The following is a 26,760-nucleotide window of genomic DNA, read 5'->3' on the forward strand; positions in this document are numbered from 1 at the left end:
CCAATAGTGATCTGCACCCCAATATCCACGTGAGATCAAGGTATATACCTCCCCTGAGACGGTCAGCTTGAACGGCCAGATCATCTTGCCCATGAAATCCTGCTGTTCATCTTCATTGCGAATGGATGATATGTCGATGTGGAAGTAGAGGTGAGGTGGAGCTTGAGAATCAGGGAACGATATAAGTGAGACTTCATCAAGCAAACTACTTGGCTGAGGAAGATCTTCGTGATCGGTGGTCTGACTTCGACGAGTTTTTTTGGGTCGGGAGTTGTTACAACTCTTGCATTGTAATCCAGAAGCTCCCGCAAGGCCGGAGGTTGTCCACTGAGTGATAAGTGATTCTGCATCGGTTGAGCTGATCCCATTGGCGGCAAACATGGACGTAGTGAGCTTGAGCGCAACCAAGCGGCGTTCGCCTCGGGGGTGAGTAACTTTCTTGTTGTGTAACTTTTGGGGGCACAAGAATTCGCGGGACTCTTGGACTGAGAACAGGCTTTGCAGGATCTTTGACGAGTTTGACTTGGGATCAAGGATGATTTCCATGAAGAAATCACATGAGGCATACTCACCAGGGATGAACAAATGTGGATGGAGTTTACAAGCCTCTTCAAATAGCTTGTGAGCTCCGCGGGTGAGGCACGACTTGAGATTTTTATTTTTGATGAGCTCGTTAGTTGTCCTGGAGGTGAAATGCGAGACCAGAGTGTGGAAAATGTCGGTTTTTTTGCCGCCGGGGGTTTGGAGCCAGAGTGGGCTGTAAACCGCGTAGAGAGATTCCAAAGCTGCCGCCAACCAGCACCGGTTCTTCAAGTGGTCCTCCTTCTCAGCGGCGTATGACACGAAGGTTGTGTGCACCGCTCAGTTGATGTTCTGGGAATTTGGCGGCCTGCCAGACTTTGCGCGCTTGTTGGGATGATCAAGGAGGGCTTGAGTGGTGTCAGGTGGTCGACCATCGTTCAACGCAGCCCGCTGCCATTTGGTTGGTTTGATCCACCCAATTGATTGGGCGACGTCTTGCTGACCCTTGGCCTTCATCCCGTAACGGATGGGAATGCCCCGCATCACAAGTAGATGGTCCTTTTCCAATGCCTTAACAAAGGCATAGAGCTTGGAAAACCCCGCGATTATTGTCTTCTTACCCGCACTACAGTGTAAAGGTACATACATACATATTAGTGATTAATTGCAATCCAAATGTGAAAGATTGTAAAAGACAAATAAAAAAAACAAACCTGAACATGTAGTAAAGTTGGTGCATGCTCTCCTGAGCATTGGTTGAGCTTGGAAGACCATCATCACCATTGGGTGAGTCCTCCAGCATCTTGCGGCGGCTTGGAAATAAGATGGACTCCACGTCGGCCATTGTCCACCAGTCCAGCCACGCCTTGGTCTTGGGAAATCTGCGACGCATCTCATCTATTTTTTTGTCGTGAGTAGGCCCGTCCTTGTTGCACGGCTGCAACAGCGCGAGGCACTTGGATTCAAATAGCGCCTGGAGAGGATGTACATGTGAGTCACGGTTGGCGGGGGTGTTGGCGGGGAGTTGGAATGAGATTAAAGTAGGAAAACACATAAAATAAAATAAGATCTCACCTGCTCATCAGCCATGATGACAGCACGGTTTTGCTTGACTCGGGTGATTGATTGACGGAAGTGTTCCCGACATCCTTTCAGTTTGCGCAGGGCTTCATCAGGGTTGGATTCGCCAAAGACTTCCATGTACGCCGCCACAAATCCTCTTTGCTGAGCCTTTGAGAAATCCACGATACTCCGTGCCATGTTTTCGCGCTTGTGTTGCAAGAGAGATGGAATGAGAAATTGACGGAAAAGTACTGTGAAGTGAACTGTGTAGTAGGATTCGCTTAGACCACGGATCCAGCTAAGTTGTATGGGAATCCGTTGGCCGATATCGTCGCAATACATTGAGGTAGTGAGCAGATATCCGGACGCAAAGAAACGGTAAGTAACATCCAAGATTAATCCGCCAGAGTACAAGTTATGGCCATCCTCGCCACGATCAAGAAGCCGCTGCGACATCCAATTAGTCTGGAGTGTTATGTGTTCGCGGCCTTGCTTGCAGGCGATTGATATGACCTCCATACCATTCCTGTGAGGTTCAGAGATTGTAAAATTAACAATGTGAAGTTTTGACAAATGGGCCGAATCCAAGATACTTACAGTTGCCACTGGAATAAGTCATGCATGAACTTGTCTCCCCCGTCCGAACCAAGATCCATCTGCTGCAGTATCTGGCGACAAAGGTGAAGCAGCCGGTCTGAGTTGCCTAAGGATTCATGTATGTTAACCACACTGTTGATTGCCTGTCCAGGCCCGCTTGTGTTGCTAATCTGAGAGATGCATTGGGCGGTCAGCTTCCAAGGAGAAAGGGAGCCCGAGGAGAAGGAAAGTATGAGAACATACCTTGAGCTGTAGAGCACTTGCCTTCGGATTTTTCAGGACTGCTTCGGTTAGATCTTTTTTCGCGAGGGGGTCTGCTTTCTTGGAAGATGGCCATGGATGCGCATGAACTCCTTGGTGTCGCATGAGCCCCCAGCCGGTCTTCTAATTATGAAAATCAAAGCGACATTGCGTATTCAAGCATTTCTGCTGGTAAATCTTACCAAGGCATTGACCGGTGTGGTATGCTTTATGGTTACCCATCTAGCCCATTTCAAAATATCCTTTTTTTCTCATATGTACACTCTCAAATAAACCAATACGGCGACACCACGGGATTTTACGGCCAATACTACACAGGACACCATGGACAACACACCTTACACCCCTCTGGATCAGAAGATACAACCCCTTCAAGACACCATCATTCAGTTACATACACACAAAACACCATACTCAGGTCATGTAATCCGTTACATGAACCACACTTACCCAGGACATGTAATCCGTTACATGGACCACCCTGACAGCTTGTCTAAACCTTTACATATACTTTACCTCATCAGCTGCACTCATTTCATTGTGTTATGCACATGTCATGCAGTGTTATGCACACTTGATGCAGGCTTATGAAGTCTGACAGTTGACAGATGACATCATGCAGGTGTCAAGATAGCAAAAACCCCTCATGCAGCTTGCAGATGACATCAGTTGACAGGCCAGGCCAGCTAAAATATCTCATCTCCTATTTCTCACTAGCTAAATTCCCTCATATGACATCATGACTTCATGTGACCTGTCAACCACCAGCCAAAATACCTCATTGTAGCTTTCAGGGCAGCTAAAACCCCTCATTCTCTTGTTCCCCTGGAGCTAAAATGTCTCACTCTTTTCTATTTAAGGAGGCTCTACTCCCCCCAGTTGTAATTTCTCTCAGCAAACTACTTGCACTCAGCTTACACCATAACAGTACAATACTTGCTCACTCTACAGTATTAGCCCCACTCTATATTGTGGTTTTACACCCTTACATACAGATTACAACCCCATTACAACACTTACACATCAGCTACATTAACATAACCCTTAAGCCACCTGCTCAAAGTAGGCTATCTTTTGATACACCTCCACTATCACTACATAAACCTTCCAATTGTAGATTGGGGGGCTTGTTTTAGTGTCTAGTGACCCAGGAAAGGCAGAGGTAACCTCATTCATCCCTTTCCGCACTCAGCAAAAGGTTCTCAGGAACACTTTTGAGCTTTACACCGGCCAGACCTTTGCAGGTGGGATTACTGATCAAGATCACATAAAATTTAAAGGCTTCAACACCATGGTAATCAGTAAATGATACGAGGTAAATGGAAGAGAAGGGACTAACGTGCTGAGCAGCTCATCAATTTTACCTTTGCCAGTTGGTGGGGGGCCGGTATAATCACATCCTACACGATCACAAACTAGAACTCCCTTGCAGTACACTCGAACTACTTTCCAGCCGTCGGACTTCGCACCGTTGCTACTCGTCTTTGTGTACCCAACATTTCCAAAGTTTTTGACGTCCGCACCGGGAGAGAGCACAAAAGTAGTTGATCCGTTTGGGTAAAGGGGATAACCCTGGCGGTCCAACTCGCATCCATGATTGATGAAGGTACTGAATTCCTTGTCCATGGCGACGGGATATTGCCAGTTTGGGAAGTCTTCGGGTTCTTCCGGATTGGAATCTTCAGGGCCGCCAGCTTGAGCTTTCTTGATGTTGGTGTTATTCGCAGTGGATGTTGGGATACTACCAGTAGAAGATAATGTGGCGGTGGATATCGTATTTCTGGGAGGATTGAGTGGAGGGGGTGGAGGCGTGGGAAGTGGGATACTTGCTGTGAATTGTCTTTTGCGGGGCATAGGAGCGGTGAATCTATGTACTACAAAGACAAGATTTTCAAGCTTATTGCTTATCCGGATTAGGTTGCTGCTTTATTGCAGGGTATGTAATAAGAAATCTATTAAGGTTTTGATTCGGGTGGGAAATCACCCAATAGCAGCGAAAATAAGTGATCGGTCTGATTCCGACCAAGGTGATGACGGGTGAGTGTCTGTGTATCAAATTTAGCCCTGCCTAGGTCAGCGGAGGCTATGTAGAAGCTTCCCAGAGGTGCAATTAAGCTTGGGGGAGGATGTTTTGAGGGCAATGAAGGGGCATTGTAAGTTAAGTGAATGTAATTTTATTTGTTTGTAGACATATGTACAGTTTTACAAGCATTGTTACAAGCATTGTTACCATGGCACTGTAAAAGTACAGTTTACATGTAGCCAGATTGTAATTTACAAAAGGTGATTTACATGTTGTAACTTTACCTTGTGTAGTATGTACCCAACAAATTGCAAAATTAATTTAATTGGGCCTCATATGCAAATTTACAATGTGCGCACTTTGCAATGGGTGGGCATTTTAAAACACCAATTGTAAAAATCATCCACCCCCTAAAGAAGTGGTTCAAAGATTTTTTTCCTCCGGAGCTGCAGAGGAAAAATGGGTGATGACTTCTGGACATGGTGGGTAGGTAAGGTACGGTTATTGGTAACATGCTAATATTGTAACATTTTTTTTGTTTCTTAATTTTACCGTTAGCTGTAACAAAAGTGCATTAAAATATTGCAACTTGAAGAAACTCATTATTTGACGTCCATTAAAATATCTGCTGGTAAAGAGGGGAAGATATTGTAAAGTTCCTTAGTAAGAGGCGGCAATTTTCCCCTCTTTATCTTGTTGTCCAGCGGTTAATGTGTTACATTACTAGCAATGCGAGTAACACATTAGATATTCTGGCCTGTTACAATATGGCCCCAGGATTTGAACCAGTTTTTACTGATACCAATAAAGCCTGAGTGTAGTAACGGCAAGTGTTCCACCACGCGGATAACAGTGGTTATCATAGTGTATTGTAACTTAAACTACCCATTTTTGCTGCTGGGTTTTGCTTTTCTTACCTCAATTAATCCTGGTGTGTTGCTGTGGTGTCCTAGCCCTCTAGTTGTCACCCTATTGTACGCGCGAACAATAGGGTGACATTGGCGAAATGCAAAACAGATTCATATGCATATGCATCTGGAATTTTCAAAAACATAAACAACAACACAACTGAGCGGCTGATTTGTGTAACGCTGTTGGTTCCTCTGTACAAGATCTGGCAAATAAAAGACAGTCTTGACTTCAACCAGTTTTCTGCCCCTTTTACATGATATTCTAGCCATTTTCTGAGGTAAATTCAAGGAAACTCCCATCACATTAAAGGAATAATTTCCTTCCAGTTGTCACCCCATTGTACGCGCGTACAATAGGGTTACATTGCCGAAATGTGAAACAGGTCCATGTGCATATGCATGTGGACATTGCAAAAGCAAAATCTAAGAAGCTAATCTATGTGAAGCAGTTGTAAACTCTGGATGAACTCTGGCACAGGAAAGGCAATCTTGACTTCAACTAGTTTTTTGCCTCTTTTACATAACTAGAGGCCAAGGCGGCTTCGCCGCTGGAAGCATAGTCCTCTGCTCAGATGGCCTCCTGCCTTTGGTAGCCAAATCTTTGGTTTTTATCTCTCTTTGCCAGTGAAGGGATTTTTTGTTGTTGAAGTTTGATGATGTGCTGAATTTATTTATTACTCAAACTTCATCCACAAAAAATGAACAAAGTATGCATGATAATCCAATTCTTGTGGATCATAAGAGCTCATGGTGAAGTTGAGTTACAAAAATGTTTCTCATTTCCCAGGAGAGATTTTATAAAGTACTTCAAGGAAGCTTTGACCCAAGCTAAGCCATAGAATAGGCAAGAAAACAGGATGATGACAGTTCATCCCTGCAGCACAAAAACAAAAATAGCAAAACTGAAAGTAGGAGTCAATCAAAATGACATATTTGACTCAACATCAGTCACTCATACTATCCAACTGTTACATTATATGCCTCTCACTGCTTTTCCCTCCACCAGTAAGTAATATGCAATATTCATCACCACCCTTAACTCACCTCACCTCATTAGTATCACAATGCATTTGCATTTTGCATTAAACAGACTGTTTTTCACATTGACCAGTGGCGGCTGCTACCTCTTTGGGATGAGAGGCTGATGATTGATCATGAGTTGTGAGTTCTGGGCGTGGGTCAAGCAAGCTGGTCGAGGCTTCATCAGGACCTGTAGGTGGGATGACTGGAGGCAAGGGATCAGCTTTGCTTTTGCTAGTTGGGTGCATTGGGATTGGTAAGGGAGGGTTGTCTGAAGGTTCGGGTGGTGGAAGGTTGGGGGTGAGGGGGTTGATAGCTGAATCTGTTGGACACACAGAAGGTGATACCTGAAGGGTTGCGAAGAGATATCGTTGGCCATCACGAGGAGGGGAGCAGCACCAGGAGAGATACTGGTGAGGCTGAGGGCGTGGTCTGGCGTGATGCTCAGACTCCCTGTGGCGTCTATGATGTCCGCAGTCGGGTGCGCGTGCTCAGTGCGCTTGTTCAAAGGTGATTGGTTGGTCTGTCGGGCGAGCCGGGCTCAGATGCTGCTGAAGGGGAAGGGCACGGTATGCGATGCAAAGGCCGCGCCATATCAGTACCAGCGTGGGTGCCAGTTGAGTTGGTGGGCTCGATAGACGAAGATGATGACACGGAAGCGGCGCCTGCGGGTAGAGGAGGGTGATGGGTTGGCCGAGGAAGGTGCTCAGGCTGAGGGGTACAGGTGCTGTTTGGCTGGGGAGAGGGAGACTCGGTGGGGTCGCTTGCGTCCTGCTTGAACTCAGAGTTGACGACTTTGAGTGATGAAGCGAGCAAGGCCAAGGGTTCGATAGTCTTGTCCAGGGGTCTGGCTAGCAGGCACGCAAGACTGTCAGTTAGAGAAGTGATGGGGGGAGGGCATCAAGCTGATACCACAGAACAGACAGCAGGCCGAGGTAGATACAACTCACCGCTCTGGTTCTGTAAACTGACATTGTGGGGGGTGACCGGGATTGGCGATCCAGATGGAGGTGGGGACAGCATTGGGTGCCTAGCAGGAGATAGTCTTGAGGATGGAGTTGGGGTCGAGGGAGCTGATCTGGATGGTGGCGGCCAATGGCCAGGATGGTTTCAGGTGGGAAGAGGAAAATTGACGTAGCTCAAAAAACCAATTGTGATGGGATCAAAGTAATTGTGTATGGTTGCGAGGGCCGCGGTCTGGGCGAGGCAGGGCGAGGCCAAATATGGGAAATAGAGTATACAGGCATCTTGGAATTCCGAATGGCTGGTGCGGTTGCCGTGAAATCCATTACAGTTACAACGGCCACGGCGTGGCGTTTGCGTGGGGGGAGCTAGTATTAAGGTTGAGATTTGAGTCCAGGGAGGGCTTAAAAGGCGGATAACTCATACACGGCGGGGGTACTTCCTGCCGCGACCTCGGGTGGATCCGACGGGTCGCGCTTGATCCGTGAAACGGACAAGGGATCCCCGTGGATCCGACGGGTCGCGCATGACCTGTGAAACGGACATGGGATCCACCATTTCCCACGTGATCGTGGGCACGCTGTCGGAGATGGACAGGGGCCTCGATTCCTCGTCACTCCGATGAGAAAAAATCAGAGGACTCCACGCGAGTAGATTCAATCTCGGCGGAGTCCACGGCAGCACTTTTTTGTCCTCGTGGAATCCACACTCACAGTGTTTTTCGAACTTGTGAAGTCCCTCTTCTGCGGGGGGGCGGGCAGCCGGAGCTACCCCTCCGAAGGACGAGCTTAACAAAGCCTCTCTGGAGGAGGGCACCGCAGGGTCTCTGTCTCACAGAGAGGCTTGCCCCCCGAACTTAGTCAGTCCTCCCTTGCCAGCCTCCGAAGGAGGGACTGGGGAGTGAGTGCTGAGGACCGCCTCAACCCATTTGGCTGGGGTCAAACTTTGACACCACACTAAAATTGCGTCCTGCGGGCCAATCAGGCCGCCATGGTGCCAGATTGAAGCCCTGCATCTGGCCTTCAAACCTACATAGGCCACATATTGTTATCTTGAACGGTCTTGAAGTTTGGCTGGTGTCAAACTTCAACACCACACCACCATAGCATCCCGTGAGCCAAATAGGCCGCCCAGGGGCCAAATTAAAGCCCTGCATCTGGCCTTCAAACCTACATAGGCCACATATTTTTATCTTGAACGGTCTTGAAGTTACAAAGCTTTTAAAATCATGCTTCCATGATTCTGGCAATGATTGTACACTTCTGCATCATTAGTAAGTGCATGGAAGCAGTATTTTCTGCAAATGAAAATGCATATTTTTGAACAAGTTCAATTCTCAATTCATCATCAATGCATAATATTTATATTGGTATGCTTGATGTACAGAAGTTGGAAAAAAACCTTGATTTGTTGGAGCGAGTTCAGCAGTGATTTTGCATGGATGTCCAGTGGCCAGCTGGGGGGATAAAAAGCTTATTAGTGGATGGCTGCCTGTGCAAGAAGCTAGCCTACAAGGCCACACCACTCATGTCCCTATTGGGCAAAAAATGGGTGTGAGATTGTGGATAAAAGGAAAAATGGGGGTTGGTTGGGCCCCAGGCTTATCAGCTCTCACGCCAATATCGGTGGCTTGGGGGCAAGCCTCTCTGTGAGACAGAGACCCTGAGGGGCTCTCCTCCAGAGAGGCTTGGTTAAGCTTGGTTAAGCTTGCTTGCCCCCAAGCATCAAGCTTTGGCGTGATTGTAGAGCTTCTGGTCATGCTTTCAAAAACCATGCCGAGCTTGTCCCAGCGAGCAGAGCGTGTTTTTTTGCACTCCTGTACACATTTTATGTGTGGCCTGAATACCAAATGTAGTTCATTGTTCAATTCAAACAATAAACATACTTCATGTACATATTAGAAATAATGGAAACTTTCATGTACTTATCCAATAGTATGGTGTAAGATCAATCCTGGAATCATGATTCCATGACTTTACATCCTTGTAGCTTCAAGGCCATTCAAGGCATTAACATGTGGCCTATGTAGTCTTGAAGGCCAGATGCAGACCTTCAATTTGGCACCTGGGCGGCCCATTTGGCCGCCAGGATGCTATAGAAAAGTGGTGCCAAACTTTCACACCAGCCAAATGGGTGAAAGCTGTACTCAGGACTCACTCCCTTGGCCTCAAGTGGGGCCCAGCCCAGTTGATATTGAGAGGTGTAGTGAAGGCCAATGAGCTTTCTGAACAAAATTTCTAGTTGTTTTTTATTTATTTCCACACCAACAAATACTTAGGTTCCAGTTTTTTCCAAACGTGATTTTACTTCTCTCCCTCACTTAACTTTTTCAATGAAAAGTGAATTTGTAATGAATAAGATTCCCAGTCACATTAAACCTTTTGTGACTGTGATTTATGATGGATGAGGGTGGTTATTCATTGACTGCAAAGACTGGTGGGCCAGCTATGCTAACTGTACCATTAGTGTGGCGTACCATAGCAAGTTTATGCTACCACTGTACTGTTAGTGTGGCGTACCATAGCAAGTTTCTCCTACCTCTCTGGAAGGGATCCCTTCTGGTTGACAGTGCACTCTTTTTGAGGATATCTAATATTGCATTCAGTCAGTGATAAAATTTAATAGATGTATGAAAATTTGTTTATTCAGACCAAAAATTATGTCACATTCAGTGTGATGATTTCATGCATGTTTCACAATCATTTTTTTTTCAAACATCCACTTTGTACTTTCAAACATTCATACTCTTTTTTCAAACAATCAAACTGATTGTTGAATTTTTTATCTTTTTTGCTTAGTTCATACAGATCAAATAAGGGTTGATACTTGACCCGCCAGGCTAAATTTTCTTCTGAAAATGACTCGTTGAGCATTCCAACTGGTTTTGGAGCTGGGAAAAGATTCATATCAGTGAATTTCAGAGCAACAAAATGACTCTTTGATGCAATGAATGCAAACGTAATTGGGCAATTTTCATTTGGGCCAACAAAGTCTGGGAAGAATGAGTTGCATTCAATTTCGGAATAGAAGAACACTGGTCTCTGAAAGGCATTTGCTATGGGTCTTCCCATTCCAGGCATACCCATCCAATATTCCTTACCACATGGCCCAGGGGATGGGACATTTAGCACCTTCATATGCTCTTCAACAGTATAGAAAGGTGTTGCTTTTTTGTAGAAAGCTTCCCTACTTCCCAATTCATGAGCTATCTCTGAACGTATATTCATGTAATCTCCTTCTCCTCTTTCCAGACAGAATGCAACTGCCCTGAATCCGCAGTGACCATCTCCGTCCACATCAAAAACTTCCTCCACCCATGTTTGGATATGGGTTGGTAATTCCCACATGTACTCATGTTTCCTTGCAGGTGGGTAAGGTGGAGGACCAAAGATCTTGGTGTCTATCAGATTTCTGGAATTTTTCTTGGGAATTTTATCTTCTTCTTCTTGTTTGATAACTTGACCCAATAAATTGTTGGGTGTTGATACCACAGATATTCTTGGGTCAATGTAGCTAGACATTGGACCAGGTAAAGAATTGTACAATGATTGAGAAGTGTTTGATGTGGGATTTGCAACAGATACTGTCTCAGAGATGCTTTTTCTTCTCTTAGCGGGGCCTGATGGGCTGTACTGAAGTGTTGGAGTATTTGATATGAACGGGCTGTGTAGAATGGGTTGACTCTGAGTATTAGACATGCTGATGCTCATTCTTCTTTGAGATGTAGTTGTTCTGAGATCTTGGTACAACCGTGAATTGTTAGAATATGATCCAGAGGGGATATTCTGTGTATGTCGGATAGTGGGGCACCCGTGGGCGCTGCAATTGTTTTGTATCACGGGGAGGCTTCGAGGTGTCCACGGAAAGCTCATGGCATCCGTGGATTTCTTGGGTTGATCCCGTCGAGGCCACCCCTGAGATATGGGTGGTGACCTCGTGATACCCTGGACCGTCACCTGCAGGTCCGACCTTGCGCACGCGTTCCCGAGGAATCCTCGGAGAATTTCAGTTAGGTGCACGTGGAGGTACTCCCGGGGTGTAGGTGTAGTTGTTTCCCCAGGCAATTGGAGATGCTGCACTTCCAGCTATCTGTTGTACTCAACCCCTCCGCTGTTGCACGTGCGCAGTCTGAGGGGCAAAGAGTGGGCCCCCCACGGGTCTGCAGCCTTTGCTGCGGGCCCGGGGCCTTCATGTCCATCACTTTTGACCCGTGCGTTTGACACGGGCTGGGTGTTGAGCCTGTGGGCACGGCTTTGCCGCTGTTGGAAGGCTGGGTTGAGAAGTTGCTTGTGTTTTTATTGTGAAGGGGAACCCCGCCCCTTTTTTTTGAAATTTTGTTAATGGGGAAACCCATGATTTTTTTTTCTTCATTTTGTGTAATTGTAAGGGGAAACCCTTGATCTTGATTTTTTTAATTTTGGCAAAACTGTGTCTTTAATAAACTTGGATGCTTCTCTCGAACTTGTGGATAGGAATTAATGCTAGTTTCTTTAGTAGACAGCTGGACAGGTTCTTTAACAGGTAACACGGTCTCTTTAGCAGACGGAAGGACATGTTCAGTGGTAGAAAAAAGATTGGAATTTGAAACTACAGGCTCTGTGTTGGCAAGATGAGGTTGTTTGCTCGTAATGTCGGGTTTACTATTCTGATATGTAGAGTGTACCGGTATATACTTGTCAGGATCTAAGTTTATTAAAACCACAGATTCACCAAAAAAAATTCAAGGGTTTCCCCTGTACAAGAGGTTTTTCAGAAACAAATAAAAGGGTTTTCAAGCTAAACAAAAAACCAAAGTAGAATAAATTACATGATAAAAAGCAACTGATTTTACGAACTCCCAGCCTGTGACATGCCACAGGTGAAAAGAGACCGGATTTAACCCGCTCAGCCTGGCGCAAGTACGTGGGGCAAAAGTCGGGGCTGTGAGGACATCAACCCGCGCAAGTGCAACGGGGGATGCCCTGGGGCTCAATCCAGCACACAAGAGCTCTTTATATAATCAACACAAAGCTCTCATCCGCGACACACCATCCTCATAACAACAGTGGAGCCCTGGCAGTATGTGCTACCAGCCTAGACCGGCCTCAACAACCAACCCTGTTATACAGGTTTAGAATCACACCCTTCATTGTCAACGTTGCACAACGCCTTGGGATGATCAAGCCATTCGCCACGAAAATCAACCAATCATCACATTCTGTCAATAGTAAGCTTGTTCCCACTGGAGCTCAAGCCAGGCTCTCCGAAACGCACTAACCGCTATCCACTCTTTTTACGTGAATTAATGAACCTCAATACCAACCATCAATCCACCACCAAGAGGCCGCACAGGTAACGGCCCTACGGACGTCATGACCCATGCTGGCGAACTTAACGAAATCTTTCCTTTGGAGGTTGCTTCAAAGACGCTTCGCGCCTCCACAGAGAGGCTTAGTTCAGCTCACCACCCAAGGGGTACATAAAATCAAGAAAATTGGGGGCGCATGAGAGCTGGTATGTAGAAGCTTCTCTGAACCTCGATGAATGTGAACTACCGGCTGAGCTTACAGATGTAAGTTTGATACTTTGCTTGTATCACTACTATCTTGTGAATATACTGGTCTGACGCTGATACCTGTCCTCAGGAACTGCCATACCCTCACTTGCCATGACCTTAGCGACTCTTCCGGAAGACAAAAAGGGCGCCGGGGAGGGTGAAATTACTCTTATGAACATCTGAGACTGCAGTAGTGACAGACCTGATGATCGTTAACTGATTTCCGTGTTGTTTTGGTTAGAAAAGCGACTTGATTGCAGACAGATCTTCACCGCCCCAGCAGTCACTTACTTTCACCAATCTTCCATCAACAATGCATTCACAGAAACAGAACCATCAGTAGTCCCCAATACAAGTAGACAACCACCAGAAAGTGAATGTGCTATGGTCTCATCCAGATGAGGCCCACAGGCCCTCTATCCATCAAATTTTTCTCAACGCTCCAGTCAACTCGGACACGGCTTCAGTAAACACCTATACTCCACCTGCAGGTTCTTCGGCTTTTGCTGTTTGACTCAAACGGCCTGGGCGGTATTGAAGAGTTGGCGGCCAATTCTTGGCAAGCAACTTGGTTCAGTGCGCTAGAAGAGTCTGCCGGCTCTATACTGGACTGCCACCAACACTGTGGAGGGATACATCTCTTAGCACCTTTAATGGTGCTCATACGAGTCCAACCAACGGACACTCAACCTTGGGTCATCTTCTTTGAGTCTGATAATGCAGCATCCACCAGCGTCTAAAGCTTCTTGACTGGCTCTCAGTGGCTCTTTCGCTGCTACTCTCAATAACCTCATTGGCGTCTTCAAACCCTGCAGAAACGCTCCCCCTTACTTGGCCTCATGCCTCACGTCTTGGCCCCCTTGAATACATAGTTATGTTTTCTATTGATTTTATCAGTCGAAGATGCATTCCAACCAAGCCAACTGGAGTTGCCTTGCAAAAATTGCCTCCTCCAGCATCCAAGACCCAGTAGTGTGAACCCATCACACATTTATCATTTTTCATTGATAAGGACTATATAGCATGGCGCTCTTTGCTCCTCCGCCACCCCCCCCCCCCCCCCCCCTCACCCGGCGGTCTCTCTGTTTGTCTTCTGTTTTGGATCCTTTGGCATGTTGTTTAGTAAATACTCCAACTGTCTATAAGAATACAGTATCAGCTGTGTTTAAGGAGAGTAAAATTTTAACAAAAGAAATTCAGGCACTGCAAAGATGTAAGCAAACTCTAGCTCAATGAGGATAACTGAAATAGATGTTAAGGACTCGGAGTCAAATGCTGTCTTGTGTTTTTATGTCAAACCAACCTGTTGTGAGACTCTTCATTTGTAGCAGTATACTGCATGGGTAGCTTTGAATTCACAGTAAACTGTTGTTGCAATTGATTCCTGAAGAAGCAGGTGTTGTGATAATATTTTGTACCCAATTTCAACAATCAATTCTGCTTTTTTAAAATTTCCTGGGTCTCCAGATGGCAAACAACATGCTTGTTCAACTTCTTTGTCAATCACAAAAGTTCCAACCAAAGAGAGGACAAGAATTTCATGGCATGTCAATAATAAGTAAAATCTGATGAATTGAAAGTAGGTATGCAGGTTTGGAAGAACACAGTGGTTGTAACTACAGTAAAGCTGACAGGAGGAGATTTGTAGTAATACATCTGAACTGGCTGGCAAATTTTGAGACGTACAGCCACATTCAATTTCTCTTCATCAGAAAGACCCCATCTCATGTGGGACTGCTGTCTGGACTGTAGTAAAACAAGAACATCCAAGAGTTGAAATATTTCAAAGGGTTGTAAAAGTTGTGGGCCTGCTCAGACAATTTGTTTAATCACCTAATGTGGTACTGCACCCCTTAAAGTGCAGCGGCGTAGCCGCCTTGAACTCTAGTTTAACTGATAAATTAAAGATAAATTGAAATTGAACCCCCTTGAAAACTTGTAATCCTCAATTCTCTTTGAGCTGCGCCATAAGAGCTCATTGATCAAAAGGTATTCAGAAGTAGCAACACCAAGAAAGTTAAGAAAGTGCCACATCTTTATTTTTCTTCATGTTACATTCTCCCAGAGTTATTCCGGAAGGCAGCTCTTCAAGCATTTTATTCCCTTCTAAGCTCATCTCCCCGCCACAAGAAGTTCCACACCGGGTGCCATCTTTTGGTCAAAAATTTACCCGGTACCTGGACCCGCGACGGGTACCCGGGTCTCAAAGGCCATCCTTAATCTCATCCTTACAGATCATCTTGATCCAAGAAACCAATTGCAGTTTTTTTATTTCCCACATTTAGACTTGAATCTATCCATTGATTTTATCAATAATATAGTGGTCTTGTGTCTGCTCTTAGGTAAAAAGAGATTTCATTGCTATTTCTTTATTATATATTTGTAACTACAAATCTATCAGGGGTGTTCACAATAGGATAAAAATAAAACTTTAGAGTCAATTTTAAGGCCTTTATCAACAAATTTTTAAAAATCTGGCAAGATGTACAGGACTGGGTGTCCCCTGAGAATCAGAGAAAGTTCTTCATCTTTTAAAAAATTGGTCATAAAGGTCTTAAAATTAGCTGTAAGAGCAACCGCATTGGTCGCGGGTTTAGCTCGGATTAGCGTAACTAATCCGACCCCTCAACCGCATTGGGGCGGATTAGCTTTGGAGTAACTACTCCCGGGAGTAGAAAAAGGAGTAGCGAGGGGCAACTTTGCTCCCTGCTAATCCTCGGAGTACACCATCCACAAACCCTCGGCACAACCCAGGACAACTCGTCACCTCCAACATGCCTCGTCGAAAATCTCAACCTACGACCACCACCCAACAGGCTACTACTACAACATCTGCCACCCCAGCAACTCAGTCCCAACCACCTGCCAAATCCCAACCTCCTCCAAAGCGGCGAGGCCCAAACTTTAGCCCCGAGGAAGACGAGCAACTTGCAAAGAGCTGGGCGCAAGTATCGGAAGACGCGATCAAGTCCAATAATCAGAAATCCGACGACTTTTGGGCTCGAGTCCTGGAGGACTTTGTCCAGTTCACACCCGGACCTGAACGAGATGCAAATGCTTTGCAAACCAGGTATGTTGTCTCCACAAGTTAACCTTTTAATCCCCTTTTGAACATCTTTTTATTAATTTCTACACGACTCTTTCCCCCATCTACCAGATGGAAACCCTTGCAACAGGCTTGCCTTAAATTCTCGGCGCTCTACAATCGAATATCCAAGAACCCGGCGTCCGGAAGTTCACCCAATGACTGGATGTTAAATGCAAGGGGGATGTACTACGAGCAAGTCAACAAGCACTTCACCTCCGACCAAGCGTGGAACCTCCTGAAGGATATTCCCAAATTCAAAAATCTCAGCGGCAAAGCCAAAAACGGTCGATTGGCTCATGTTCCTAATACCGGATCCCAATCGCGACCAATAAATGAACCTTTGGACTCCAACAATCCTGCTGGAACCCCAAAATCAAAGGATTGGGAACAACCTCCGGGTATTCACCGAGCCAAGCGTAAGGTTAGCGACGACGAATACAAGCGTAAGAAGATGAAACTCCTTCAATCCTCGGAGAAGCAATTGGCCAAGCGGACCATCGAAGCAAAGCGTGCTAATGAAGAAGCCAAACGGGAGAATGACATTCAAGCCGAGTGGGTTTCTGTCGATCGCGAGAAGAACGAGATGAGCCTGATGTTGCAAGATGTCAATGCCTGCACCGACGAGTACGCCAAGGCTTACCTGCTAGCAAACACCAGGAAAAAAAAATAGTCACTTGATGGCAAGTGACATGATGCAGCTTTGATTTCTGCTCCAGAGCTACTCCAGCGCTGCTCCAAGTCTGCTCCACCAGCACTTGTAGAGCTTGCAGGACTGCACCAGAGCACTCAATGTGGCACAGTCAGCTGATCCTAATTTTTTCCCAGGAACAGCTGATGCTCATCATAAGCTGAGCAGTAGGCATTGACTGAGCCTGGGCAAAAGCTGAGCATTGGCTGAGCCTGGGCCACAGCTGAGCATTGGATATTCCAAGCCTGAAACAAATCCAAGTGTCAGCTGGACCAAGAATATTCCAAATCTGAGCATCAGCTTAGCCAACAATGGTCCAAAGCTGAGCATCATCTTGGAAAAGGCTTGTGCAGAGATTAGGATCAGCTTGGACAATACTGTTCCAAAGATTAACACCAACTGGGCCAAAAATTTTCAAAAGCTGAGCATTGGCTGAGCCAATGCTGGTACAAAGCTGAGCATTGGCTGAGCCAAGGCTGTTCCAAAGCTGAGTATCAGATTTTTTGAGACTATTCAAAAGATTAATATCACCTGAGCCAAGGCTGTTCTACAGCTGATCATCTGCTGAGCCAAGGCTGGTCCACAGCTGAGCATCAGCTGAGCCAAGGCTTGTCCACAGCTGAGCATCAGCTGAGCCAAGGCTGGTCCACAGCTGAGCATTGTCTTAGCCAAGGTTGGTCCACAGCTGAGCATCAGCTGAGCCAAGGCTGATCCACAGATGAGCATAAGCTGTTACAGGAGTGGTCAGACTCAGAATCTGAGCATTGGCTGGGCCGAGATTTATCCAAAGCTGAAAATCAGCTGAGCCAATACTGGTCCAAAGCTGAGCATTGGCTGGGCCAATGATAGTCCTAATCTGAGTCTAAGCTAAGCCATGACTGGAATAAAGCTGAAAATAAGCTGGGCCAGGACTGGTTCTGATCTGGGCAACAAAGCTGAGCATGAGCTGGGCACCAAAGCTGAGCATAAGCTGTGAGCTAAAGCTGAGTATCAGCTGACCAGAAATGGGGATCAGTGTTGCCCAGCAGAAACTGAGGATCTCCTGTGGAAATTCTTAAAGTGGTTAGATGGTGGGTAGATGGTGGGTAGATGATGGGTAGATGGTGGGTAGATGGTGGGTAGCCCGCTGGAGCTGGCATGATGTCACTTGTCATCAAGTGACTATTTTTTTTTCCTGGTGAAAGAAGAAAACAATTCTAGACCGCTTGAAGAATCAAGATAAGACCTCAAGTGATCATCAATCTTCCGGAGCCTCCGATGAAGACCAATCATCTAGAGCTCGAATTGAATCATCCTCCATGCCTCCAACCAGCGAAAAGGAAGATACAGATGACTCGGAAGAAGATGATTCAGATTCGGGCGATGACTGCAACTCCGATCCAACTCAAACCCAGATCCCTCTTGGTCCTACCAAAGAAGACAACTTTCCCCTACACCCTTACCTTGCCTTTATGTAGATTTCTCTTTCTTAAAGTTGTAGATTTCTATTTCTCATAGTTTAACAGTTGTTAAGTAAATGAAATATCAATTTTTTTAAGACCTTTTCAAAGAGATTGATTTGATTGATCAATCTCTATAAGATCTACTCTTCCAATGAGATCAAAGAATTGATCTCTTTAAGTTTGATACTTTGAGATCGATCGATCAATTGATCACTTGATCACTGTATTATGTAAGATGCATTCTTTCAAATTTATGATCTGTTTCATTATTCATAGATGAAAGAAAGAAAGAAAGAAACAACTATGAACAAACAACTATGAGATAAAGAAACTTGTCAAGATTGGGGTTTAATTGTCTTCTGAATCGTAGTTGATTTTGCTGTTGCTGTTGCTGTTGTTGTTGGATGTATCAGAATGAACAGCCTTATCCCATAGGTTGGCAATGAGGTCCTTAGTGAGATTGCAATTGACAAGTTGTGATCGCATCTCAATTTCTTGTACTCGTTGCTCAAGGATTGTGCGTGGTTCAGATTGGGGAGGAATCAGCTTTGTTGTTGAGGGTAGTGGAGGGTAGGATTTCGGATGGGCTCAAGATTCAACGATCATGTTATGCAGAATTATGCAAGTCTTGAGTATTGCGGTAATGTCGTCCGGGTACCATTGCATTGCCGGTTTCTTTAGAATCTGGAATTGACCTTGTAAGATCCCAAAGGTGCGTTCAATGTCTTTTTGGACAGATTCTTGTCTTTTGATGAAGAGCTTTGTTGCGCGATCTGAGGTTCCTGCATGTGACTTAGACTGAACAAGTGTTGCCCATGGATCGTAGATACCGTTGACAAGATAATAAGGCAGCTTGTATGTGTTTTGACCGAGCTGAAACTCCACACCCCACGAGGTCCCGTCGAGTAGCGACTGAAAGATTGGCGATTGGTCTAATACGTTCTTGTCGTTTAAGCAACCCGGGGTTCCAAAAAAACAGTGCAAAATCCAAGTGTCCTTTGACGCAGTGGCCTCCAAAACAATGGTCGGGGTCTTTTCCTTCCCTTCGAACTGGCCGGCTGATTCCGTTGGGCAATTCTTCCAAGCCCAATGCATGCAATCAAGGCTCCCAATACATCCTGGGAAGCCTCTTGCAGCATTCTCCTCAAGGATCCTCTTCAAGTCTTTGTTGTTTGGAGCTTGTAAGTACTTCGGACCGTAGAATTCTTGGATAGCACCACAGAAAGCGTCCAAATTCTGTCTCGCGGTCGTCTCGGCAAGCCAACAGTATTCGTCTGTCGCGTCAAGCGGAAGACCATAGGCTAGCTGTTGGATCGCAGCTGTTATCTTCTGATGGGGACTCAATCCCAGCTTTCCAGTACAATCCTATCAAGAAAAAAAACATAATGTCAATGTTTGTTGCTTGAGTTGCAAATAGAAAGAGAAAAGCTTACTGGTTTTTGAACGAAGTAAGGATAATTTTCCGTGAGGTCCTGTATGATGCGAACAACAAGACCTCTTTCCATCCGAAACCTTCGGCAAAAGTCACAAGAGTTGTAGCGGGCGGCTTCATTGAAATAATCTTTCATCATCGACTCGTGGTGTTTCAAATGGTCCCGGTCTTTGTTTGGCTGCCGTTTTTTCTTGGGTGGTGGACGTGCCTCTTCATCGGAATCGCTAGAATCAAGCTTGTCATCAAGGTCGCTATCGAGGATTTGTTGGACCAAATACCTATTCCGCTGAGCTATCCTGCAAACAAGTAACCTTCGGCGTTGAGATTGGGATTGATCGGGGAATAGAGAGAGACTCCTCCGAAGCATCGTGCTTTGCTTTGAACCCGATGCGGTTGTTTGGAGTAAGTCGAACGGTAGAACTTACTCCTAATTTTGCTCCCTACCGATGTGGTTGCCCCCCCGGGGTAGGGCTAATCCGGGAGTAAAGCTGAAGGTTAATCCCGGACTTAACCCCCGCACCGATGCGGTTGCTCTAAAGGTTTATTTTTATCCTATTGTGAGCCCCCCTATTAAGACTCAAAGACTAACAGAAATAACACATCTTATTTCTCTGGATTCTTTCAGAATTGAGCCAAAAAAGGATGAAAGAAATGAGTCAAGTAAAGCTTGGAGGTGTGTGCCAACACATACCAGATTTCAGCTAAAAATCCTGGCTTCTTAACAAATATAAGCTTGTGAGTTGTTTTTGTGTTTGTTTGTTTTCCAATGTCTCCAAGCACATGCATGTGAGCTGTTTTCCACTTCGCCAATGTCACCTTTGGGCATGCGCGTACATTGGGGTGGTAGATCACTGGAGGGGCCTTTCACAGCTCCATTACAAGTACAAACTGGTCAAAAAGCCATTAAAGCTGACATTTGCGTCATGTGAAACCCCTTGCACATAGAGAAGTTGATCAACATAAGTTCATCATAAATGATTAATAATTGGGCATTGAGTAACTATCATTTCATTGCAGGTTGTAATTAATTTATGGGGATGTTGAATTTTAAATCCTGTTGTTTACATTGCACATGCAATGTAAAACGGCAAACCCGTAAAAATGCACATTTCCAGCCTGTTAATTAAATTTACATCTATTCACCTAATTGAGGTACCATGTCAAATAGGCAATGTAAACAATATCATGTAAAATTGCATGCTGGGCAATGCAAACAAAACAATTGCACGCTATGATTTACAACGTCAACCCAATGTAAAATTTTAGCAGATAAATCTCAATGGGAGCAACAAATAAATCAAATTTACAGCCGTCCACTTAACAGCACAGCACCAATGTGAAATGGCACCATGCAAGGTTGACATAAACGCTTCCAGGATGCAATTTTACAGCCTAACCGGCAACATTCCAAGGAGAGAAATGGATAAAAATCAGGAAAACAGACACAAAAAAGACAACCTGTAACTCAACTCGTAACATCAATCAGGCAGGAAATAGCCCCCAAGTAGGAGGAAAACAAAACAACCAAAAGTAAAAGCAGGGAGGGGAGAGGAGAGGAGAAAGTCCCAAAAAAGCCATCAAGTTAAGTCTCAACTTGAATCTCAATCAACATTAGCTCGTAGGAATGGAAAAAAACCCGGGTGGTAAAACCCTTAAGCACCACGGGCCTTCCTAGCATTAACTCTCTTCTTTGGCTTGTTCAAGTCCACCTTAGCCGCCTGCTCGTACCAAAACGAAACAATCTTGCTTGCGGTTGACAAGGGCTCCTTGTCGGGAAATTTATCAGTCGCCTTATTAGTTGCCTGGACACGCTTTTTCCGAGTAGCAGGCGCCGATGTGGGGATAGAAGCTGCCGGCTGAGCATCTGAGGTCAAGCCAGGTGTGTCTAAGTCAAGGCAAAAAAAAAAAAAAACAGCAATCACATTCTCATTTATTTCGCTCCTTGCTAATCAACGGGGATAATGAAATCATGTTACCTGTCTTGGGATTGTGACCCGGCTTCCCCTGATGATCTCTCCAATAAGCCTCGGATCGTGCCTGAATGCGCTCAGAATTAGCATCTTCCACAGGCTCCGACTTGAAAGTGATTGAGGTCTGGAATCGTGTGGCCTTCTTGGGACGGCCAGCCTTGGCCTTTACTGGGAGAATACCAACCTCTGTCACCTGGGCAGGCGCAGATGCGGCCACGACCTTAATGGGACGGAAACGCTTGGCTGGGGGTTCCTCAAACGTTGCAGCGGGGCTGGTTGAAGAGGTTCCGGCGATACTGGGACGGCCACGCTTGGCTGGGGCCATCTTGACCGCCGGAGACGGGGCAGAAGCAGATATAAATGTTGCAGCGGGGGTAGCCGATGGGGTTCCAGACTTACGGGGCCGGCCACGCTTGGCTGGGGCATACTGCAGCTTCGGAGCCGGAGCGGAACTGGATATGTCTGATTTCGCAGCCGGGACCACAGCTGCCAAGGATTCTGTTTGACTTGCTGGGGTAATCCCAGTCTCCGTCGCTATGGTGGGAGAGGTTAAAGGTTTTGCCGTTTTTACTGCGCGTCGAATACAAATCTTCAAAGGTTCAACTGGTTTCTCTACATTGACTGTACGCATTTCATCTATTGTTACAAGGAAATTTATGGGCATCAGAGAAATGGAACATGAAAGAAAGGAAATTTGAGCTCTTCAAAGCCTTACCTGATTGAGTAGGCACTTCACCATTATAGCACACTTTTAACAGCGACTTCATCCTTGTAAATGGGATATTAATGGAGGATCGAGGGTTGTCCTTCAAAATTTGTGCGGTACCCTTATCCACAAAGGCAGCCTCCTCTGGAGTCCAACAGCGCGAGTAAATTAGCCAGCTCGTGTGTTCCTGAGCTCCGCTGATGCTACCGGGAATGGCGTCCACCATATAAGCGCGTCCGGCATTCAGTTGGTCGTCATGCCTCCACACCCCCATTAATCCATTAACATGATGTAAAACTTTTCCCCAATAATGGGAATAGGCAAAAAATCCGCGAGATATTAGAGTATACTCCTCGCCAAACACCGTGATCTTGAAAGGCCAGTTCATCTTGCTCATGAACTCTTGCTGGTCGTCTTCTTCGAGTAACGTTGCTGTTTCAACGTGTAAATGTAGATGCGCGGGCGGCTTAGATTCCGGAGTTCGAATGACCAATAGTTCTTCCAATTTCTGAGGTTGACTTAAGCCTGGTGATCCTATCTTCTTTGCTTTACGAGTACCTTTCTTTGTTGGATCGACACAACATTCTGGACAGTGTAGACCGCTAGACCCGGCAAGACCATCGGTTGACCAAAGTGTAATGAGCTTTGCAGGGTCGGTACAACTAAGTCCATTGGCATCAAACATTGAATGCAAAATTCTCAGGACAGTCAACAATTGATTGGCTCTGGAATGATTGATTTCGCAATTGTGGCGAGGACAGGTGAAGACGCGATGCTCATCCACCAAAAAAAGGTTTTGCAGGACTTTGCATGCGTTCTTGCTTGGATCCAGGACACTTTCAATAAAAAGATCACAAGAGGCGTACTTCCCAGGTCTGAACGAGTCTGGGCGAAGCGCCTCAATGGCGTCAAATAAGCTCTTTGATCCAGCAGTAAGCACCTTTCCCAGTGAAGTGCTATCAGTCATCTCGTGAGTCGACCGTGTTGAAAAATGTTCAATGACCAAGTTGAATAAATCAGTTGGCTTCCCCCCCGGTTGGGCAAGCCACAGCGGACTGAAGATGGCGTACAAAGACTCGAGTGCGGCTGACAACCAACAGCAATTGGAAAGGTGTTTTACTTTGGAGGCAGTGTAAGAAGCGTACGTGGTATGACGGTTTCGATCAATGTTGGTGGAGTTTGGAGGTCGACCCATCTTGGCACGTTTGGCGTCTTTCTGGGATTCACCGAGAAGCAGATCAGTGGTGTCAGGCGCCCAACCATCGTTCTTGGCGTTGTTTTCTTTGGTAGCGGCTCGTTGTCGCTTGGTAGGTTTGGTCCAGCCAATGGATTTGGAGACATCCACCTGTTTCTTAAGCTGTGAACCGTATCTGATGGGAATCCCGCGCATTGTCATTGCATGGTCGCGTTCCAAGGCCTTGACAAATGCGTACAGCTGGATCATGCCTTTCATCATGCATTTTTTCCCCGGGCTATAGTTATAGTAACATTATTTTTTTGGTCAGAACAATTGAACCAAACGTGTAGAAAAAATGGCTCACCTGAACATGTAATACACACGATGCAAGCTTTCTTGAGCGTTTGTTGAGCTTGGAAGTCCATCGTCGCCATCTGGGAAATCATCCAACATTGCTCGGCGGCTGGGGAAAAGCATGGCCTCGACGTCGGCCATTGTCCACCAGTCCAGCCACCGTTTAGTCTTTGGAAACCGGCGCCGCAATTCATCAATTTTTTCCTCGTGCGTTGGGCCAATGGGGTTTGCAGGCTCCAGGAGACTAATACACATAGATTGGAATGATCCCTTTCACAAGAAAAGATGCTTTGGTTAATAAGAGGGAGTGTGATAAAAGTTGAGTGTGACACACCTCTTCATCGGCCCTGATGACTGCACGATTCCGCTTGACACGTGTCACAGATTGCCGGAAGTGTTCCCGGCAGCCCTTCAGCTTCTTCATTGCCTCTGTGGCGTCGGTTTTTCCAAATACATTCATGTAAGCTGCCACGAACCCTTTCTGCTGAGCCTTTGAGAAGTCAACAATACTGGTTGCCAGCTTTTCGCGCTCTTCTGGCAAGATGGAGTGGAGGAGAAATTGCTGGAATAGAACGGTAAAATGGATGGTGTAATACTCTTCTGACAAGCCACGAATCCAGCTTAACTGTACCGGGATCCATCGCTGTATGTCATCGCAATACATCGAGGTTGTCAGTAGGTAGCCAGATTCGAAAAAACGATAGGTGACATTGGATATCAAGCCACCCAAGTAGAGTTTGTTTCCAGCTTTGGACCGGTCCAGAAGCCGCTCGGACATCCAAGGTGTTTGAAATGTAAAGTGTTCCCGCCCGCGCCGGAATGAGCATGATATTACCTCTAAACCCTTCCTGTAGTTGTTATGTTAAAACAAAGTCAGTCAGTAAGTGAGGTATATCAAAATACAGGACGAAATGAATAAATACAAGACTAAATGAGTGGGAAATGATTCAACTTAACTTATCCCATTGAAACATATCGTGCAAAAACTTGTCACCCCCGCCACCCTTCTTGTCATTAATCTCCTCAATCTCTTTGAGAATCTCTCGCCGGTAGTAACGCGCTTGATCGGCGTTTGCGAGCGATTCGTGGATGTCAGTGATGGTTTCCAGGCAGCTGTTTGGCCCTGTTGTTTGGCCAATCTGTAGAATGTACCCATTTATTAGTTATGAAGTTTGTTGTTTGATGACGTTGCTTATCAAACAAAGAGGAACACAAAAGAGTATCTGATCTTAAGTTGAAGGGCAGTTGCCCTGGGATTCTGCTTAATCTTCTCGACCAGATCGACGCGGGCCAAGGGATTGGGCTTCTTTGGGTCCGGCCAAGGATGGTCGTGGAGTCCTTGGTGTCGGAGGAGACCCCAGCCAGACTTGTGAATGTCCAAGCGGCATTTGGTGCCTGCACAGGGCTGCCAGTAGACGTTCCCTGTACATTGGCCGCCCAAACCTGGACATACGGGGCTCCTGAGTTTGGAAAGCAAGTTTTGTGGTCAGTAATTATTTTTATCCAGTCGAAGAAAGGGAGCTTGGTTTACTTACTGGCTCAGCAACTCTTGGATTTTGCCACGGCCAGTGGGGGGCGGGCCAGCGTACTCGCACGCTTCTTGATCTCAAAGTAAGACGCCGATGCAAGTTACATGAATGACTTTCCACAAGTCATTTGTGCGGTTATGGACATTGGCAGTTTGCGAGTAGCCGACCTTGGGGAAATTTGCGATATCAGAGCTGGGCGGAACGACGTATGTGGTGGATCTGTTTGGGTAGAGGGGGTAGCCCTGTTGGTTGAGTCTACATCCGTGGTCAATGAACGTTGTGAATTCCTGATCCATGGCCAATGGCAGTTGCCACTTCTTGGGTTTGGTAATGCCCGAGGGTGGTGGCGTTGGAACAGGGGGGTCCGGCAGATTGGTCGAAGCTTGCTGGTTTGCTTGATCTTCTTGCTTCAAAGATTTGCGGAATTGAAGCCCCATAATGGATATGTTGAGGAACGAACGTGGTGGCTGTAGTGGCAGTGGGGGGTGGGGAGGTATAAGATAAAAATTAGCAATAGAAATGAACGTTATTACTGGTGTGTAGTGGTGGAAGTGAGTGGAGGAGCCCTTCAAATTGAGGAAAAATTATTGATTCATGGCGGAGGAGAGGGGAGGGGAGGCTCTCGCGACACTTACCCTTAATGTTGTTGTTATTACTGGGAAGGAACCACCAATACTAAGCGGCTGGTGTTTCACGGTTTCAGTGCTCAAAGCCTCGGACAAATGACGATGAATTCCGTGGCCAGTGGAAAAAATAATCCGGCGTTCCACGTTCGCAGTGGTCGAGGGGCAATGGGTGCTGTGGCCAGTTACGACAAAGAGCTGGTGTTCCACGGTCGCATTGGTCGGATGGCGGAGGATTGAGTTATATCCATCCATCAAGCCTTGGAAATGGAGGAGGTGTGCGGCTGTGTGCAGGCTTAACTCTGAGGATCTGTGATGAATGTAAGCAGTAGTATGTAAATTTAATTTATCCCGTAGGGATTTGCGGATTTGCATGCCCTGTAAAGGCAATGTAAGCTCCCAGGGTGTGAAAGTGTGCCTGCGGCACCCCCGGACGGGATTTTGCAGGGTGCGTGTTACATGGCATGTGTTTACATTGGGTGGTTTTGCACGCACCCGCTGTAAATTTAATTGCGCCCAAGGTCTGGTGTAATTTTACATCTGTGTACTTTACATTGCCCAATGAATGTAAATCACAGATTGTAAAATTCATCTACCCCTTAATTTATCCTTAGAAAATTAAATGGTTCTATACAACATTGCACAAGGTCCTGTGACAATTTTGCATCACTTCTGACTTACTTCCCATTCAATTCTGAATAATTTATCAATCATTTCCTAATCCACATCTGACTCACATCCAACCCAGAACAACATAAAATTATACTCTGGCACTCTCTGGAGAGTGCGTCAAAGTCTCCCCTGGTTCTAAGCCCTGCCAAAATTTTACAGAGGGCAGAAACCCCTCTCAAGAGCA

At 45.9% G+C, this 26,760-nt stretch overlaps 3 protein-coding genes across 3 annotated transcripts; 1 reads left to right on the plus strand and 2 right to left on the minus strand.

Annotated features, from left to right (window-relative positions):
* Positions 1 to 6,900: 6,900 nt before the first annotated feature.
* Positions 6,901 to 7,419, minus strand: PtA15_14A217 (uncharacterized protein; the record flags this gene model as incomplete). The annotated part of the gene is made up of 2 exons (XM_053162910.1): positions 6,901 to 7,247; positions 7,347 to 7,419. 2 exons carry the CDS (start codon positions 7,417 to 7,419, stop codon positions 6,901 to 6,903), a joined length of 420 nt encoding a protein of 139 aa, XP_053026889.1.
* A 13,778-nt stretch (positions 7,420 to 21,197) lies between these two features.
* PtA15_14A218 (uncharacterized protein) lies at positions 21,198 to 22,146 on the minus strand (the record flags this gene model as incomplete). The annotated part of the gene is made up of 2 exons (XM_053162911.1): positions 21,198 to 21,430; positions 21,522 to 22,146. The coding sequence occupies 2 exons, from the start codon at positions 22,144 to 22,146 to the stop codon at positions 21,198 to 21,200; spliced, it is 858 nt and encodes a 285-aa protein (XP_053026890.1).
* Positions 22,147 to 25,611: 3,465 nt separating this feature from the next.
* On the plus strand, positions 25,612 to 26,144 carry PtA15_14A219 (uncharacterized protein; the record flags this gene model as incomplete). Its single annotated transcript, XM_053162912.1, has 2 exons — positions 25,612 to 25,670; positions 25,985 to 26,144. 2 exons carry the CDS (start codon positions 25,612 to 25,614, stop codon positions 26,142 to 26,144), a joined length of 219 nt encoding a protein of 72 aa, XP_053026891.1.
* Positions 26,145 to 26,760: the final 616 nt, after the last annotated feature.

The sequence above is a fragment of the Puccinia triticina genome, chromosome 14A (assembly GCF_026914185.1).
Source record: "Puccinia triticina chromosome 14A, complete sequence".
NCBI classification, from domain to species: Eukaryota; Fungi; Basidiomycota; class Pucciniomycetes; order Pucciniales; family Pucciniaceae; genus Puccinia; species Puccinia triticina.